At 52.0% G+C, this 20,199-nt stretch overlaps 1 protein-coding gene across 1 annotated transcript; it reads right to left on the reverse strand.

The window, feature by feature from the left end:
• Positions 1–5,953: 5,953 nt before the first annotated feature.
• Positions 5,954–19,635, reverse strand: LOC128420275 (ADP-ribosylation factor 6-like). Its single transcript, XM_053401870.1, has 2 exons — positions 19,214–19,635; positions 5,954–11,032 (listed from the first exon to the last, which is right to left on the reverse strand). The coding sequence occupies exon 2, from the start codon at positions 10,998–11,000 to the stop codon at positions 10,473–10,475; it is 528 nt and encodes a 175-aa protein (XP_053257845.1). The 5' UTR covers positions 11,001–11,032; positions 19,214–19,635; the 3' UTR covers positions 5,954–10,472.
• Between the last annotated feature and the right edge of the window lie 564 nt (positions 19,636–20,199).

The following is a 20,199-nucleotide window of genomic DNA, read 5'->3' on the forward strand; positions in this document are numbered from 1 at the left end:
CATCAGGTTGGCAATAAACAACCCATGTACACCCTTTGCCAGCCTGGTGCCCCTTCAAATGTTTTGCACGATGGAGGCTGATGGGAATTATCAGTCCCAAACATCTGGAGGGCACCATGTTGGAAAATGGGTGTAGGGAGAAAACGGTGTCTCGGGTTTTGCTTTTTGAAATTCAGGCTGTTGTTCAGAGCGGGTTTTCCCTGTGCTGGCTAAGAGGGTGCCCGAATTGCAGCCCAAACCATCTGGGCAAAGGGTTGCGGGAGGCGGCTGCAGAGGCCATTCAATATTTCCCTCTCAACAGCAGAAGAAACAAACAAACCTCTCTTTTGTTATGTTTAGAAAAGGGGAAATGAAAACCTGTTGACAGCAGCACATCCGCCTGGCAGCTCCCTGGTGATTGGTGCAAAGTCCCAGCTGCACCTCACCTCTTAAATTAAAGGGGAACCAAAAAAAGACTCCGCGGACGTCACAAGTGGGTTAAGTCACAGGAGAAAAGCAGAAATTAATTGCCCCTCTCTTCCCTTCACCCTCCGTGAGGATCAGAGCTTCCCTGAAAGAGACTGCCAGAAATTGTGGATATCTTCATACTGCACATGTAAATAGCTTCCCCCAGAGAACCCTGGAAACTGTAGTTTAAGGGCGCTGATAATAATAATTTAATAATAATAATTTATTATTTATACCCCGCCCATCTGGCTGAGTTTCCCCAGCCACTCTGGGCGGCTCCCAATCAGTGTTAAAAACAGTACAGCATTACATATTAAAAACTTCCCTGAACAGGGCTGCCTTAAGATGTCTTCTGAATGTCAGGTAATTATTTATCTCTTTGACATCTGATGGGAGGGCGTTCCACAGGGCGGCCACCACCACCGAGAAGGCCCTCTGTCTGGTTCCCTGTAGCCTCACTTCTCGCAATGAGGGAACCGCCAGAAGGCCCTCGGCGCTGGATCTCAGTGTCCGGGCTGAACGATGGGGGTGGAGACGCTCCTTCAGGTATACTGGACCGAGGCCGTTTAGGGCTCTAAAGGTCAGCACCAACACTTTGAATTGTGCTCGGAAACGTACTGGGAGCCAATGAAGATCTCTCAGAACCGGTGTTATGTGGTCCCGGCGGCCACTCCCAGTCACCAGTCTAGCTGCCGCATTCTGGATTAATTGCAGTTTCCGGGTCACCTTCAAAGGTAGCCCCACGTAGAGCGCGTTGCAGTAGTCCAAGCGTGAGATAACTAGAGCATGCACCACTCTGGCGAGACAGTTCGTGGGCAGGTAGGGTCTCAGCCTGCGTACCAGGTGGAGCTGGGAGACAGCTGCCCTGGACACAGAGTTAACCTGCGCCTCCATGGACAGCTGTGAGTCCAAAATGACTCCCAGGCTGCGCACCTGGTCCTTCAGGGCACAGTTACCCCATTCAGGACCAGGGAATCCCCCACACCAACCCGCTCCCTGTCCCCCAAAAACAGTACTTCTGTCTTGTCAGGATTCAACCTCAATCTGTTAGCTGCTGAGGCGTTATAAGAGCCCCTCCTTATCCCCTCACAGAGCTACAATTCCCAGAGTAGTTTAACCTGTCCCTCTTCCTAGAGAGCTCTGAGAATTGTAGTTCTCCGAGGGGAATAGGGGCCTCACCATACATTTCAGTCCGATTCCAGTTTCCCACAAAGCACCTTGGGAGCTGTAGTTTGTTATGAGGGTGCTGTTGAGAAGCCCATTCCCGTCATGGAACTACAACTCTCCAAAATTCCTTGTGAATTGGGATTGTTAAAGCCGTTTTGGGAACTGTAATATTAATAATAATAATAATAATAATAATAATAATAATAATAATATACCGTATTTTTCGCTCTATAAGACGCACCAGACCACAAGATGCACCTAGTTTTTGGAGGAGGAAAACAAGAAAAAAAATATTCTGAATCTCAGAAGCCAGAACAGCAAGAGGGATCGCTGCGCAGTGAAAGCAGCAATCCCTCTTGCTGTTCTGGCTTCTGGGATAGCTGCGCAGCCTGCATTCACTCCATAAGACGCACACACATTTCCCCTTACTTTTTAGGAGGGAAAAAGTGAGTCTTATAGAGCAAAAAATACGGTATACCCCGCCCTCCCCAGCCAAGGCCGGGCTCAGAGCGGCTTACAAGCAATAATAAAAACAAATGGAATGATTACAACTTAAAAACAAAATTAGAACACAACATTAAAATATTGAAACGTTAAAATATTAAAATGTAGCCTCATTGCAGGAAGAGAAGGAAAGGAAAAAGAAAGAGAGGGAGGGAGGGAATCAAACTGGCTCCAAGCCAAAGGCCAGGCGGAACAACTCTGTCTTACAGGCCCTGCGGAAAGAAATCAGATCCTGCAGGGCCCTGGTCTCATGAGGCAGAGCGTTCCACCAGGCCGGGGCCAGTGTTAAAAAAGCCCTGCCCCTGGTTGAGGCTAATCTGACTTCCTTAGGGCCTGGGACCACTAGGGTGTTGCTATTTATGGACCTTGAGGCTCTCTGTGGGGCATACCAGGAGAGGCGGTCCCGTAGGTTCCTAGGCCATGAAGGGCTTTAACGGTCAAAACCAGCACCTTGAACCTGACCCTGTACTCCCCCGGGAGCCAGTGCAGCTTGAAAAGCACTGGGTGAACATGCTCCCACGACAGAGACCCCAGGAGGAGCCTCGCTGCAGCATTCTGCACCCGCTGGAGTTTCCCGGACAGCTTCAAGGGCAGCCCCGCGTAGAGCGAATTACAGTAGTCAAGCCTGGAGATGACCGTCGCATGGATCACTGTGGCCAGGTCGGGGCGGGAAAGGTAAGGGACCAACTGCTTGATGCAGCGAAGGTGCAAAAATGTCGCCTTGGCTGTTGCTGTAACCTGCGCCTCCATGGAAAGGGAGGCGTCAAGGATTACACCCAAACTCTTAACGGAAGGCAATGGCACTAATTGGGCCCCCGCAAGAGAAGGGATGGTCCCTCATCCCCATGCCATCCCGACCCAGCCAGAGGACCTCTGTCTTTGAAGGATTTAGTTTCAGTCGGCTCCCACGAAACCAACCAGCCACAGCTTCCAAGCATCTGGTCAGTGTAGCTCTGGGAAGGGGAAGACGGCTCTCCAGAAATCTTTGCGGGAAGCAGTGACCCTTTAAAACGGCACCTTAGTGGTTCAAATGGGGGCTAAAAGGGAAACATTGAGGAAAACAGGCATTCCCTGGTCCCGTTGCTATGTTCTGAAACTGGCACGAAATGGGAAAGTCGGAATTAACAGGGGATGTTCCAGCCTAGAGGAGCTTTGGCCCTCCAGATGTTGCGGGACTACAACTCCCATCAGCCCCAGCAAGCCTGGCCAATGGCCAGCGATGAGGGGAGTTGTAGTTCAGGAGCACCTGGAAGGCCAAGGGCCCCCCAAGCTTCCTGTAGGGCTTAAGTCAGGGAGGGCAGAACCCGTAGCCTTGCAGGTGTTGTCAGATACAACTCCCATCGGCCACAGCAGGCGGATGATGGGAGTTGTAGTCTTGCCATCTGGAGGGCCACAGGCCCTGTCAAGGCTGAAATGGGGAGGGAAAGTGAATAAAAGGAAAACGCAGAGCAGCTGGGAGAGAGGAAAGGAGTGAATTTGATGGGCAGTCTGCGGCCCGTAATTCCACTGGGACAAAGATTACTTGGACTACGGTGCCCATCACCCCCAGACATTAGCCACGGCGTTGCAAACCAACGCCTCTCCATCTTTGCAGGTTTCAAAACAGAGGCTGGACGGCCTTCTGTCATGCTTTAGCTGAGATTCCTGCATTGTAGGGGGTTGGACTAGATCAGGGGTAGGCAAACTAAGGCCCGGGGGCCGGATCCGGCCCAACCGCCTTCTAAATCTGGCCTGCAGACGGTCCGGGAACCAGCGTGTTTTCACATGAGTAGAATGTGTCCTTTTATTTAAAACGCATCTCTGGGTTATTTGTGGGGCCTGCCTGGTGTTTTCACACGAGTAGAATGTCTGCTTTTATTTGTTTTTTCGTTTTTTTTTTTATTAACAATTTCAACATATCAAAATATCAAAAGATAACATATTCATTATTTCCCCGCGTTCCCCGCCACCTCCCCATCAAACCTGCCCCGGCCCCGATACTTCCCTCATGTCCTCTCTCTTGATTTCTCAACACATATTATTCTCTGCATACTGTAAAATTGTACAAATCCTTATATTATCTATCTACTATGTTAACAATCAGAATGTGTGCTTTTATTTAAAATGCATCTCTGGGTTATTTGTGGGGCCTGCCTGGTGTTTTTACACAAGTAGAATGTGTGCTTTTATTTAAAATGCACCTCTGGGTTATTTGTGGGGCATAGGAACTCATTCATTATTTTTTTCCAAAATATTTTATTTTTTTCCAAAATATAGTCTGGCCCCCCACAAGGTCTGAGGGATAGTGGACTGGCCCCCTGCTGAAAGGGGTCCCTTCCTGTGCTAGTTCTATGATATCTGGTGGGTCCTGTAGCTTCTCCCCCCTCCCTCGCTTCTGAGGCCTAGACCCTCCACTGTGATTGAGAGGCTGGTCGCTGGGCTAAATAGCTGCGTCGCACAACAGCCCTGCAGAGCCTCCTGTACATCCCGCCTGCTGCTTTGAGGGAGGAGTTGGGTGCATAGAATTAACCACCACAAGGGGAAAGTTGAAGCTGTGATGAAGTAACAGCCCCTGCCGTATGTAAACGAAGCTGGGATCCACTTAAGTGGTGCTTTCGATTACAGACATACCTCATGTTACGTCCGCTTCATGTTACAGTGACATGTAACTTACGTACTTAATTCGTTCTGGAGGTCCGTTCTTAACCTGAAGCACTACTTTAGCTAATGGGGCCTCCCGGTGCCGCCGTGCCACCGGAGCACGATTTCTGTTCTCATCCTGAAGCAAAGTTCTTAACCCAAGGTACTGTTTCTGGGTTAGCGGAGTCTGTAACCTGAAACGTATGTAACCTGAGGTACCACTGTATGTTCTTTCAGGTTACGTCCCTTGGCGATCTGGAAGTACCGGAAAGGGTTACTTTCGGGTTCTGCTGCTCGCGCATGCGCAGAAGCGCAAAATGACGTCACGCGCATGCGCAGAAGCGCAAAATGACGTCACGCGCATGCGCAGAAGCGGCGAATCACAACCCATGCGTGCGCAAACGTGCCGCTGCGGGTTGCGCTCTTTTCATGTTGCAAACAGGCTCTTGGAACAGATCCCGTTCGTAACCGGAGGTACCACTCTACGCTGAATTTCCACAGCCAAGAAAAATGGACCTGGTGAATGTCTGCCTGTCATGCGGCTGTTAAGAGACAAAGAAGGAAAAGAAACTACAGGAGTGTTGCGTTTGAAGAAAATAACCACTTTTGAATTACAAACATAAGCCACAGCCTTGTATTTGCTACTCACCTGGTCGCCTGCGGAGAGTTGGAAGGGCCTCTAGGCGACCAGCAGGCAAGTGCGCCCCCCAAGTCTTAATTTGGACATGGGTGGTGCTGTGATCTAAACCACAGAGCCTAGGGCTTGCCGGTCAGAAGGTCGGCGGTTTGAATCCCAGCGACGGGGTGGGCTCCTGTAGCTCGGTCCCTGCTCCTGCCAACCTAGCAGTTCGAAAGCACGTCAAAGTGCAAGTAGATAAATAGGTACCGCTCCAGCGGGAAGGTAAACGGCGTTTCCGTGCGCTGCTCTGGTTCGCCAGAAGTGGCTTAGTCATGCTGGCCACATGACCCAGAAGCTGTATACCGGCTCCCTCGGCCAATAAAGTGAGATGAGCGCTGCAACCCCAGAGTCGTCCGCTGCTGGACCTAGCGGTAGGGGTCCCTTTACCTTTTATCACAGACACTTGTAGGCAAGTGGGCCAGCGTAAGACTTGAGGGCTTATCCGTAAGGCTGGTAAGACGAACCTCAATGAATTGAAATTTCTTTCTCTCATTTTTAGTTTTAAATAAGGAAAAATCACACAATTTTCATGAAGGCTAGAAAGAAAAATCATTTATTTTTATTTTTTAATTTTTTAAAAAACAGTTCACTGAAGTGAGCCCTTGTTTGTAAAGATTAGGGTGTCCCCCCACCCCGGGAACCCATAACCACAAGACACTTCTGAATTTCCCCAACCTGAAAGAAAAGATTCCAAAAGAAATTCCAGCGTTAAATGTACAGTACATTTGCACATGCAGATCAGCCTCTGATAAACACACCCCTCATTTTGCTAGTCAGGGGGAAGAAAGAAAACATAATTTTTGGGGGGGTGGGGGAGGAGGAGGGAACCAAGAAAACCCCGAAGACAAACCCAATGTATTCCAGTTAAGACAGCTGCAGATTTGTTTACAAAAAGTACCTTGTTCTTCCGTTCAGGAACTGAGAAGCCCTTATTGACATCGCAGAAACCCTCCCAGATATATTCACACACATCGTTCCCTCCCACCCGCAAGAAATTAGAGCACCTCCGTGCCTCCGTTGTGCGTGATCTGGGAATTATTTTAATGTGACTACACAGGCAGAAAAGCCCACAAAACACAAAAAACTAGGGAGGCAAGGAGCAAGGAGGTGGGAAATTAAGTGCCTTCTTATATCATCACCACCGACACAGAACTTTCCAAGTCAGGGGAGAAGTGCGTTAAAACACGTATCCTAGTGGCTAAGATCTCAGATCTTTGCCAGCAAATTAAGGCCTGGCCCACCCAAATTAACCACTGCCTTCCAGCTTAAATTTGCAGCCATCTGTGCCCTAGAATCCGCAGAGACCTGGCTGCCACATTCACCCTACCCAGGTGTTGCGGCTTGAAGAGCTTTGTTTAAGGTGGTTATTTTTCATCATAAGGTGGGGGGGGGGGCAAACAGTGACGTCTTTCCACCTATTTCTTTGCAAGGTAAAGCACACAGCCTTCCCCCCCCCCAAAAAAAAACTCGGGGGAAACAGCCAAAAGCAACATTTTACTCTGAAGAAATGAAAGGGAGGCAGAAGGTATCTGGGAGAGAGAAAGAGGCCAGAGGTTCTATTCCCGCCCCCCGCCCCCCAAGCCTGAATTCCCATCACACAAATTCCCGATGACGTCCGCGGTCACACACGTTTCGTGCCAGCGGAATTGGATTATCTCGGAACGCCTAACCAGATGGCCGTCACCTGACTTTTAAATTCTGTCTCGTTCCGACGCGATCGCCCGGGAATCCGGCTGGCGGATCCCGCCCCCCCCCCGAAAGCAAAGCAGATCCGTTGGAATGTCAGCAAGATTGGGGGCGGGAAGAGAAGTGCGTGGTGCGATCGGGTGATTTTGGAAGCGAGGGGGAGAAACATATACAGCGCAGGAATAAAGAGTTAAAACCTCCCACCCCGCGAGATACTTTCAAAGCGTACTTTTCAAGTGCAGTTTCTAACCGTGGTTAAATGCAGCTTATTTGGGGGAGAAAGAAAGATTGCCACCAGGAGCGGGGGAGGGCACACCTGGTCACCCCCTCCCTCCCAAAAAAATAATAAACCCCACTATTCAGGGATCTGAGCAAAAATCAAGGGTTTTAACAGGCACAAAAAATCAGCACCAAAACTTCCGTTCTGTAGGGTAAGGGAAGAGCGGTGCATTTGCACAAAATATTGCCACCATGAAATTCAGGCACAGAGTTCTGCATCCAAGTCCCACACCACTCTTTTGGTCCTGGGTGCAAGGGTTTTTTTTGGGGGGGGGGGGAGGAAGAGGCACAGATCCCTTCGCCGCCGCAGGTTCAATTCGGGAGGGGGCCAAGCAGGCGAGATGTGGTTGCCGCTCTAAGGCTGGCAAGGAGGGACGAAGAGTTTGCTGCAGATGTGCGTTAAGAGCTCGCTGAGCTGTGCAGAACCGCTCCCTCCCCCTGTTGAAAGGGGGGGGGTGAAAGGAGAACGAACACTCTTTGTGGGAGTTATGAGTCACACTTGCTCAAAAAAGATCACGCCCAAGCAGAGCAGGCTGCGGTGTGGGAACATGGCACAAAGGACAGCGGACAAGACTTCTCTGCAGGGACAGCAGGCGCACGAGGCCCGATAGGTCCCAGAGAGGGTGTGTGTGTGAGGAAGAACCCTACCCAGATCACTTGGTACCTTCCGTACCATTCCACCACCACGACTCGGTGTTTTCCAGAAAACGAGCTGTTTCCTTTCTCTTCAAAGCACAGAGGGACAGGCTCCCGATCCGTGCCCCGCGCAAAAAACAAAAATCTACCTTAAGATTCAGTTTGCAGTTGGGGACCCCTGTGCGCATCGAAACAAGGGGTACCAGAAAAATCAAGGCCTGAGCCATGTGGCCATGCAACGGCTGCCTCTTTTTCATGGGGGTCGGGAAGCTTTCTTCCCGCTACAGTGCCAAAAAACCATCCCCACTGAGAATTTGCCCCTGCAACATACACACATGGTCCTCACCTGTTAGTTCAGGGGGTGAAAGGAAATCGGGGAAAACTAACCGGATCTTGTGTCAAAGGGACAGGAGGTTTCTCACCCAGCAAGGCATTCAAGCAAGAAGTTTGCAAAGTTAAATTGAGGAGATCTCCCCATTGTGATCCTGGGCAGGAAGGGGAGGGAGGTGGAAATGCCCGACTACCTGAGTACCATTTTGCTGGGTGGGTGGGGTGGGGACAGAGGACGAATCCATTTCAAGTTCAAAAGCTAGCAATTTGGAAGGGCGGGGTCATTTGCGAGTCCTCCCTGCCCAGGGTGAATCAAGGGATGACAAAGAGAGATTCCGCCCCAAATTGGTCACTGCTTCTTAAGAATCGGCCTCAAATGCAAAGGGGGGGGGGGTGAAATAAGGGGAAATAGATCTCGAGTTACAGCAGAAGTGTGAAATCAGGGCAAAGTGATTCATGGTCCCTGAAAAGAAGGCTCTTATTTGTTCTGTGCCTCGGATCCTGCGCTTAGTTTAAGCTTCTATGGACCAAAAAGTTTACCAACTTTGTCGGTAAGATTAGCAAGCGAGGAGAATTCGCACCCACCTTGAAAACAACCGGTGGAGCACGTTTCTCAAATCAAACACACACACACACAAACACACCCCGGTAATGAACGCGTAGTTCCCAAGTTGGAAGACGGTCTCAACTACTGCTGAAGCTGAGTTAAATCAGCCTTGCGTACATGGCACCCCCCCAAATGCAGGGGCTGTTTGGAGTGGTGGCCCAAAAGAGCTGGAGGGCACCAGGTTGTCAAATACTGGGTCCAATGGTCCTTTCTCTAGGATGGGAAACTTGGCAAGGCAGATCTTTAGCCAAGGCTGTGGCCCAGAGATGGGGAAAGAGAGAAGGGGGTGGCGTAGGCGATTCCCCGTTTGGGGAAACAAGTTTTGCAGAAGGATGACATCAGAACAGGGCAGAGGAGCAAAACAGACCCAGATCGATTCAGTCCGGCTAGAAATCTGGCCAGGTTGGAAGGCAGGAACTCCCCAACCCAAAGTCAAGTGGAAAACCCAGGAAGCTGCCCAGAGCTGTAACCCCCCCCCAAAAAAAATCCACCTGTCCCTTGCTGAAAAAGTGAAGGGAAACTCCAGCCGCCTCCGTCAGGAAGATCCAGGCTCCAGCGAGCCAGCCCCAGCTCTGATTAATGGTTCCTTCAATTCCACCCACCTTGCGGTGGGGGAACTGGTTCGGCTGGGCGTTGGCCTCGCACATCCCTGCCTGCACCAAGCAAGCAACCCCGGCAGGTTGAGCAGGTCAAGAGAGAGAGGGGAGAGGCAGGGAAGGAGAGACGGGTGTTCCCAGCAAAGGAAGGACAGGGCGCAGCCTGCAGCAAGCGAGGCATTCCGGAATGTGAACCTCCATCGGCAGCACAGGATGGCACCAGGACTTGAACACGGCTCGTCTCGGGGTGGGGGAGTGTCTCTCTCCCGTGCCCACCTACCCACCCTGCAAAAACGGGCAAGGGCAGTCGGTCCACTTGCGGCCCTTGAACCCAAGGCTTGCGGAAGACAGGAACGCTAAGCAAGGAGACCAGAATCCATCCTTCGCTCTCAACAAGGTGCCCACCTACCCAAACACACTGCCATTATGGCATGGGCAACCTCGCCAAGCTCTGCCCACAAGGCAGCTCAGCTTTCAGGCTGAGGACACCACAGTTTGGAGAACCAGAGGAGTTGGGGGGCAGAGAGAAAGATTAAAGGGGTGCAAACCTAGCAGACATAGCTTTCGTATATAGGGTTGGGGCTAAACGTCTCCCTGCCCCCCACCCCTTTGCTCCCATCAGAATATATCCAACGCCGCCATCTCCCAGGACAGAGGAGGCGGTGAAAGAGAGAGAGAAAAATCTCTTGTGGACAAACTTGCTGCCACGTCCCTTTGCCGAGAAAACTCTCCGCTTCTGCCACAGCAAAGCGATTTGCCGAGAAAACTCTCCGCTCCTGCTAGAGCGAAGAATCCGTTTCAAATTTTTTGTTGAGGAGGAAAAGAGAATATATATATGTTCTAGGATTCATTGGTTAGAGATTCTTTTTGTGTGTGCGCGCGTAAATTATATATATATATATATAGATATATAGCCCTAGAATTATGATTTGTAGTTGGAAGTAAGCCACATTAAACCTTCGTAAAGTCCTTCCCCCGACGTCGCGCAGGACGGCTGGACGTACCAATTTCTGTCCCTAATGCGCGTGAGGCCCAGTTTCTCCTGGATCTCGTGGGGTTTCATGGCGTCGGGGAGGTCCTGTTTGTTGGCAAAGACGAGGATGATGGCGTCTCGCATTTCCCGGTCGTTGATGATGCGGTGGAGCTCCTGCCGGCCTTCGTCGATCCGGTCGCGGTCGGCGCAGTCCACCACGAAGATCAGCCCCTGGGTGCCGGTGTAATAGTGTCTCCACAGAGGGCGGATCTTGTCCTGCCCCCCGACGTCCCAGACATTGAACTTGACGTTCTTGTAGGTCACCGTCTCCACGTTGAAGCCCACGGTGGGGATGGTGGTCACCGGCTGGCCCAGCTTCAACTTGTAGAGGATGGTGGTCTTGCCGGCGGCATCCAAGCCCAGCATGAGGATTCTCATCTCCTTGTTGCCGAATATCTTAGATAGCATCTTCCCCATGGCTGCGGGCAAGCACCACAGTCCATACAAGGCTGAAGAGAGGGAAGAAACAGGAGAATATCAACATTAACAAGGCCCTCCATTCTGTCTACTTCAGGTTACAATTGGCCCCATGCAATATAGAACAGAGTACAGTGGTACCTCAGGTTACAGACGCTTCAGGTTACACACTCCGCTAACCCAGAAATAGTACCTCAGGTTAAGAACTTTGCTTTAGGGACGCGGGTGGCGCTGTGGGTTAAAACACAGAGCCTAGGACTTGCCGATCAGAAGGTTGGCGGTTTGAATCCCCATGACGGGGTGAGCTCCCGTTGCTCGGTCCCTGCTCCTGCCAACCTAGCAGTTCGAAAGCACAAAGTGCAAGTAGATAAATAGGTACCGCTCCAGCGGGAAGGTAAACGGAGTTTCCATGCGCTGCTCTGGTTCGCCAGAAGCGGCTTAGTCATGCTGGCCACATGACCCGGAAGCTGTACGCCGGCTCCCTCAGCTAGTAAAGCGAGATGAGCGCCACAACCGCAGAGTCAGCCACAACTGGACCTAATGGTCAGGTGTCCCTTTACCTTTACAGTGGTACCTCGGGTTACAGACACTTTAGGTTACAGATGCTTCAGATTACAGACTCCACTAACCCAGAAATAGTACCTCAGGTTAAGAACTTTGCTTTAGGATGAGAACAGAAATTGTGCGGCGGCAGCAGGAGGCCCATTAGCTAAAGCGGTACCTCAGGTTAAGAACAGTTTCAGGTTAAGAACGGACCTCCAGAACGAATTAAGTTCTTAACCCAAGAATTTACAGTGGTATATTGGAAGTCGAGGAGCAGGGACCGAGCTACAGGAGCTCACCCCATCGCTGGGATTCAAACCGCCGACCTTCTGACCGGCAAGCCCTAGGCTCTGTGGTTTAACCCACAGCGCCACCCGCATCCTAGCTTACATAGTATACCTGAGTTTTAACAGGGCTGGATTGGGAAAGCTCCACAATGGGCGGCTGTTTGGGGGAAGCAGGGGCTAGGGAGATGGACGTCTGCAGACGTACTGGTTGTGAGCCGGATGCTGGGGGGATGAGCCTTTCAATGACATCTCCCACAAAATTCAAGGGTGATTGCCGAAGAATTGATGCTTTTGAATTCTGGTGCTGGAGGAGACTCTTGAGAGTCCCATGGACTGCAAGAAGATCAAACCTCTCCATTCTGAAGGAAATCAGCCCTGAGTGCTCACTGGAAGGACAGATCCTGAAGCTGAGGCTCCAAGACTTTGGCCACCTCATGAGAAGAGAAGACTCCCTGGAAAAGACCCTGATGTTGGGAAAGATGGAGGGCACAAGGAGAAGGGGACGACAGAGGACAAGATGGTTGGACAGTGTTCTCGAAGCTACCAGCATGAGTTTGACCAAACTGCGGGAGGCAGTGGAAGACAGGAGTGCCTGGCGTGCTCTGGTCCGGGGGTCACGAAGAGTCGGACATGACTAAATGACTAAACAACAACAAGGGGGTAAAAGACCCTTTCTGACGATACGAGCTGTTTGAGAGAGGAACGGTCTCCCTCGGGAGAACTCTCCTCCTTTGAGGTTTTTAAGCAGACGTTTGTGGCCATCTGTCATGGATGCTTTAGCTGAGATTCCTGCATTGCAGGGGGTTGGACTAGATGACCCTCGGGTCCCTTCCTATGATCCTCTAATCTGTGTGCCCCCATCTTAATCAGCCCCTCCCCAACCTTCCCCAGGGCAACTTAAGACCTTGGCACCCCAAGGAAAGGCAGCCAGCCAGCGCGGTGCAGCGGTCAGAGTGCCGGGCTGGGACACGGGAGACCAGGGTTTGGATCCCCGTTCGGCTACGGAGCTCAATGGGTGACCTGGGGCCGGTCACTGCCTCTCAGACTAACCTACCACACAGGTTGTTGTGGAGATGAAATGAGGTGATCCCTTATGCTCCTTGGAGGAAAAGATGCGAGATCAATAATAGAATTGTCGAGTTGGAAGGGACCCTGCGGGTCATCCAGTCCAACCCCCTGCAAGGCAGGAATATGCAATAAATAAATAGGGTGTTCTGGCCTACATTTCATTTTACCATATTCACCCTTACACGCCACAGCTGCTGCCTACTCCAGCCACTTTCCTCCAGAATCAGTCCGCCCTTTTCTCCTTTGGCTGGTCCCATCACCATGTCCTCTGGCAATTTGTATCCGGACAATGACACTCAGGGTGGCAACCGATATCAGGCAAAGCTTATATAAAACAGTCGTCCGCTTGGTCGCCTGTGGCGAGCTCAGAATTTCTGGCGGGTGACCATGATAGGAAGAGTTGGTTCCTTCCTTTCTCTCCCCCCACCCCCCGCACACAACTACAGTATTTTTTGCTCTGTAAGACTCACTTTTTCCCTCCTAAAAAGTAAGGGGAAATGTGTGTGCGTCTTATGGAGCGAATGCAGGCTGCGCAGCTATCCCAGAAGCCAGAACAGCAAGAGGGATTGCTGCTTTCACTGCGCAGCGATCCCTCTTGCTGTTCTGGCTTCTGAGATTCAGAATATTTTTTTTCTTGTTTCCCTCCTCCAAAAACTAGGTGCGTCATGTGGTCTGGTGCGTCTTATAGAGCGAAAAATACGGTAGCTTTTTTTGGGGCAACTGATTCGCTAGAAAGAGGTGAATGCACACAGGACAGCCATTGCACTGAGGACTAGTCACATGCGAGGACTCGATTCTCAACAACGGCACCACGGTTCCGCCAACCAAACAGCAGCTTCTGAACAGGAACAGGAAGTGAGGATTACGTAGCGGCCCTAGAGGCAGAAAGACTAGACTCGCACCATTCTCTGGGGCTTGAAATTGACCTGGTTTCCCACTAACTTCCTGTACGAAGTGTAGATTTATTTACTTACTTACCCAAAGGGAAAGGGCACAGTCACCCTACACCCACAGAGATCCAGGGTTAATGGCAACTTCCATTTCCGCCTCTGAAAATGTGGGCTGCGCGTCACTCTAGCGCAGGGGAGGCAACATGCAGGAAAGCATCCTCTTGCGGGACTACAATTCCCATCATCCACGGCCACGCCGGCAGGGACTGATGGGATTTATAGTCCGGAACGACAACCAGCCTTTCTCAACCTGTGGGGTCCCCAGATGTTGTTGAACTACAGCTCCCATCACCCCTAGCTAGCAAGGCCAGAGCTCAGGGATGATGGGAGTTGTAGTCCAACAACATCTGGGGACCCACAGGTTGAGAACCGCCGATCGGATGGCCATCTGTCATGGATGCTTTAGCGTTGCAGGGGGTTGGACTGGATGACCCCCGGGGTCCCTTCCAAGTCTAGGATTCTGTGATTCTACTCCTGCCCTAGCGACTCTGGCTCTCCCGATTTAATTCCTGCCTTTTCACCCTATTTCACTCGGGCTCCTTCTCGCTTTGGAACAGCTTCTCCCTCCCCGTTTTTCAAACCACTTCCCCTTCCTGCAACTTCAGCCCCTGGCTGCCTTCTCCTCCACTGTTTCTCACGGTCTGACATTTAACGGTCTCGATTCTCCCATTACTACAAGTGGCCGACCGACATGCACAGGGAGCCCCCCAGATTTGGGTGTGTGTGTGTGCCAGCCTCAAAACGCTCCATCTGTCACCGCCAGCGCTATGGCAATGCGAAACAGGCCGGCGGTCGGGCCAGAAAGGGGGGGGGGTATGAATAATAAAATTATTTTCGCTGCTGTTGTCGTTATCAGCCTTATTGCAACAGCGTTCCTGAAATCTGCAGAGTTGCACGGCTAGTTCTACTTGTTTTATTCAAGGGGAGGCACAGAAGCCCCTACTACTATTACACCCCCACTGAAAAGCCCTACCAATCTCACTTCTGCCTATCTGAAAGGATCCCCCCCCCACTTTCAATCTGACCTGACTGTCACAGTCATAAGGTCTAGAAACTTGCGAGGCTTTTTTAAAAATCAAGATTTCCAGAATGCCAAACCTGGCATTCGGTTTTAGATCTTTCTCCCCATACATCTGTGGCCTCGAAAATAGTAGTTGTGGTAGCGCATGGGTGGGGGAATTTGTGGGCGTCCAGATAACGGCAGGCAGGCAGTGTGGTGTAGTGGTTAGTGTGTCGGACCAGGCCCTGGGAGAGAGCAGGGTTCTGGTCCTCACCCAACCACGATGCTCACTGGGTGACCTTGGGCCAGGAACTACCTCGCAACCTAACCTACCTCACAGGGTTGCTGTGAGAGTAATATTGGGGAGGACCACGTACTCGAGCTCCCTGGAGGAAAGGTCACAGAATTCTGGAGTTGGAAGGGACACCCAAAGACCATCCAGTCCAACCCCCTGCAGTGCAGAAATCTTTTGCCCAACACGGGATTTGAACCCTTGACCCTGAGATCAAGGGCCTCTCGGTTCTACCGACTGAGCTATCCCTGGTGGCTATATTTTGCCTCCAGGATCAGATTGCGGACACCAAGAGACGGCTAGAGCATGCGACTCTTAATCTCTGGGCTGTGGGTCTGAGCCCCACAGGGGGGCAAAATAAGCATTGCAGGGGTTGGAATAGATGACCTTTGGGAGCCCTTCCCACTCTCCAATTCTACTCCTCCTGTGCCCTGCTTGTGAGCAGACATCTAGCTGGCCAATGTGGGGGCAGATCGCGTCCCAGCAGTTTAGGGTGGTAGGAGTAAGCGCACACAGGCCTCTCTTTCCTATGTCCTTAATTTGACATGGGCTCAGGTACAGTACTGAATTTGCCTTCACAAATCACCCCGAGAGCCAGCGGTTAAATGCACCAGATTAGGCCCTGCAAGACCAGAGTTCAAATCCCCACCGGGCCACACGAAGCTCACCGGGTGACCTGGGGCCAGTCACCACCTCTCAGCCTAACCTACCCTTGTCGCACGGAAGAATTAAATGAGATGGGGGGGAGCCACGCCCGCCACCTTGAGCTCCTTCGAAGGTGGGGCCAAAATGCAGAAAGTAATAATAAAACTAGGGCTTTTTTAAACCCATTTCACAGAGAGGGGAAGTGAGACTGGGAGGCAGCGGGGGAAGCCCACAGGAGGTTCAGAGTCCTGTTCGTTCCAGCAGAACGTCGATACACGTCCTTTGCTCTGGACTGTGGCCAGCGAGCTGTGAGAGGTCATGTAAGGATTCTGCGGCAGGGGTGGCACTTGAACCCTGACCCTCCTCAAAGCAGCACAGAAACCAGGCAATAACACCTCTCTCCCCTTTTCTCTCCAACCCACAACAACCAAGGATTCCTGGAGAAGTCCTATCCTAATCCCCTAGCAGGGAAGTATGGGAGATTAAGAACACCCCAATTTTTCTAAGCCACGGGTGATCTATCCCCTTATATCAGGGGTCAGCAAAGTTTTTCAGCAGGGGGCTGGTCCACCGTCCCTCAGACCATGTGGTGGGCCAGACTATATTTTTTTTGGGTGGGGGGATAATGAACGAATTCCTGCGCTCCACAAATAACCCAGAGATGCATTTTAAATAAAAGCACACATTCTACTCATGTCAAAACACCAGGCAAGCCCCACAAATAACCCAGAGGTGCATTTTAACTAAAAGGACACATTCTACTCATGTAAAATCATGCTGATTCCCAGACTGTCCATGGGCCGGATTGAGAAGGCGATTGGGCCGCAGTTTGCCTACCCCTGCCTTATATTCTGGACACTGAGGTCCAGCGCCGAGGGCCTTCTGGCAGTTCCGTCACTGCGAGAAGCAAAGCTACAGGGAACCAGGCACGGGGCCTTCTCGGTGGTGGCACCCGCCCTGTGCAACGCCCTCCCATCAGAAGTCAAAGAGATAAACAACTACCTGACATTTAGAAGACATCTGAAGGCAGCCCTGTTCAGGGAAGTTTTTAATGTGTGACATTTTAATGTATTTTTAATCTTTGTTGGAAGCCGCCCAGAGTGGCTGGGGAGACCCAGCCAGACGGGCGGGGTACAAATAATAAATTATTATTATTATTCTCACAACAGCCTGCAAGGCTGGCAAAAGGCCTCCCAGTGTGCTTCGGGGCTGAGCAAGGACCGGGAAAAAGGATTTCCCCAGCCTAAAACCCGCCTCAACACCACACCAGATCTCAGCGAGCGGGTGGGATTCTTCCACCGCAAATTCCCAAAGGGACTGGCAGCGGGGTCACAAAGCCTCGTTTCGGTGAGACTGCCTAGGCTCCAAATCCGTAACCTGGTTGTGTTTGTGTGCGTCCCTAATTTCAAGAGTGTGAACTTCCATTTTGATTCCCAACTTCTCCCACACGCTAAAGCCACATCAATGGAAGAAAACATCACAGGACAGGTATGAAGGTCACTCTCAAGTTTACAGAGACTCCTAGATGCATGTACTCCCCACGCTCATTTCAAACTCGGGCTTTTGATTTCAGTTCCTTGCTAGGGCCCAGCAGCCGAAAAAGTTATTAATTGCGAGTGGGTGGGTATCTGCAAGGCTACTACACTCGCCCAGTTTGCAATCCTGAGCGTTAAGAAGTTTCTACGTTGACGGAGACTTGATTTTATTGCCATACTACTTTTCCAGGTGTCTGTCGTTCTCCCCACCCCCAAAAAAATTCTCCAAAAATTCAAAATACTTTGGGACAGGGGAGAAGGAAGACACACACAAAAAGAGAGGCATGGCAGAAAAATAACTTTCAGCCAAGTTGAGGAACAGGTGACAAAAGTTTTAGACATAGACGCAGAGGAAAGTTTCTCTCCTCCATACTGGAAGTAACAAAATGAAATGGAAATCAGGCTCCGCAAAGTATTTCAAAATCATGCCAGGACTTTTTAAAAAACGAAAACCAAGGCAACTCCCCCCGTTTCAAAATGGCAGCCTCCAAGAAGCTGCAGATTTCTCCCCCCCCCCTTTTTTTTGGCAGACAGATATGGAAAAGAATGAAACACAGAGAGAAAGATCTGAATGGAAACAAAAATGAGTTCACACAGATTTCCTCCGCGGCTCAACTCCTTCCCCCTCCCTCGCTATTGCTACAGAGGAACTGGGTCAAAGAGCTCTACGTGACCGGAGTGGGGCAGGCCAAAGGGCACCATCCAGACGAGAGCGCGAAAAACACGTGTCTTTTGCCTCTATTAAGAAGTTTTCGCCTGCTCTGGAGTGAGCAGCTGTAACAAAGGGAAAAGCGCGGGGCGGCGAGGGAGAGACGGGTCCTTAGATAACTGGAAGGAAATGAGATGCCCAAGCCCCTCTCCACCCCCCCCCAGGGGAGTCTCAGATGAATTAGATCCCTCCCCCCAAAAAACCCCTCCAGTTCGGAGAAAGTGCTCCAATTCACACAACACACCAGATTCGGCTCTCTAGGGCGTCTTCTGAATATGGCACCGATTCAAATCTAGCAAAGTACTGTCCAAGCAGGGAAAGAACGGGGTGGGCAGCCCCTCCCCACATTAAAGATTTGGAGAGAGAGAGAGAGACCCCCTTGCTTGCTCCAGTCAACCCCCCCCCGCCCCACCTCTTTCAGGCAAGCGTACGCGCCGCTTCCGGAAAGCGAACACGCGTCCGCAGCCGCCCGAGCGCTCGCTCCGCTTGTTCCTGTCTAAACGGCAGTTTTAATTCAAACCCCAGATGTCCCACCCAAGAGAAGTTTCCAACGTCGGTGGGGTGGGGGGAGGCGAGACCCACACCCGCCTCGCTTCTCTTTGCAAGCGAGTTAAAGCTCCCAGATTAGCCAAATCAGACCCCACCCCACATCCTCCCCCAAATCGAGTCCTGTAGGCGCTTCTACGAATCTGTACGGAAATCAAACAGGAAGGCAGCCGGGGTCGTGGAAAAGCCACGCTCCCCTCTTCCTCATCGCGACCCCCCCCCACTTCAAAGATTTGCAAACTTTTTTTTGCAAGGATTTTGGGCAACTTCTGGAAAGGCGCGTACGTTGAGTGGAGAGGGCGAAAGAAGCGAAGCAGCTCTAAAAACCCCACCCCAAATTTCTGTCAAAATCGGTGGGGTGTACAAATCAAAGGGCCCGGCGCCGTCTCCCCCCACGCCTCCAAGCGAGCGTCGACCGAGAAAAGTGCGTTCACACGATCGGTCGGGCAAGAGAGGTTCCGAGCGAGCCCCCGACCCACGCTCGGGCTTCTCCTCGTTACGGGGCACACGTGTTGGAACCGCCGCCGCCCCCAGTGGGGAGGGGAGGGGTTGCTCCGGATGGGAGGGGGGGGCAAAGAAACGTGCGCGCACCCACCCAGGGAAAATGAAGGGAGAAGCCCCCCATCATCGCCACTCACCTTGGAAGAAGCAGCGGGAGAGGGGTAAAGAAAAGTAGCCGCTTCCTCTGGCCGCGGGGGGAGGAAGGGGGGTCCCTTCTTTTCGAGCAAGGGAGCCCAGGAGATCAAAGGCGAGCGGGCGCGCCTTTCGAACGCTGGGACAAACTTTCCACTTCCGAAGAACGCGACGTCACAATGGGGGGTGTTTTCCTTCCCGGCGCCTCAACGTTCCACGGGGCTCCCGAGCTCGCCGGCGCCGCTGCCGTCGCTGCTCAAACCGCAATCGCCGCCGCCGCCTCCACCTCCAATTGCTGCTGCTGCTGCTGCTCCTTCCGTCGGCTGCAAAGTCATCCGCAGCTTCCTCCCCCAGGGCCACTCACTTGGCACTCCCCCCCCCCGCGCAACACACACCCACCCCAGAAAGCTCTTTTTGGGGTGCCGGGCGAGTTAGGGCGCAGCTGCAGCAGCCGCCCCGACGGGAAAAGCCCTACCGGAGAAAGAGGGGGGTGGACTAGGGGTGTGGGGGGGTGGGATCTCCCTTTGCTCCGTTTCCCGGGTTGCCAAAACCCCGCCCGCTTCGGCTGGCTGGCGCGCGCGCGCGCTTTCTCAACAGCCCCCCCCCACAGCCCGCCTCCGCCTCGCTTGCTCGCTCGCAAGCCTGTCCCGGAATAGGAAAGGGCGCGGACTGAGAGAGGAAAGGGTCCTCCCTTCCCTGCTGGCGTTAATGCGCATGCTCTCCGGCCTCGTAAAAAGGGGGAGGGCCTTTTCTCTCTCTTTTGCTGCTGCTGCTCCCCCCACACCCATTCAGCGTGGAGCTGTCGTCTGACTTGTCAGTCTGGGCGAAGAGGACAGTTGCCAACTTCTGATGGCTGATAATGACATCTGGCCACCTCCATTATTCCTGTATCTTAAAAAAGGAAGGGCGTTTCAGCAAGGGAAGCTTTTACTAGCAAGGGGGGGGGCCGGGGGGAGGAAGCCTCGCGATTCCCAAGTTACTTTTGCTTCCC

This window comes from Podarcis raffonei, chromosome 8 (genome assembly GCF_027172205.1).
Source record: "Podarcis raffonei isolate rPodRaf1 chromosome 8, rPodRaf1.pri, whole genome shotgun sequence".
Taxonomy (NCBI): Eukaryota; Metazoa; Chordata; class Lepidosauria; order Squamata; family Lacertidae; genus Podarcis; species Podarcis raffonei.

Bases quoted from the DNA above. Each gene is read 5' to 3' on its own strand.
- LOC128420275 (XM_053401870.1), bottom strand. From the start codon at position 11,000: ATGGGGAAGATGCTATCTAAGATATTCGGCAACAAGGAGATGAGAATC.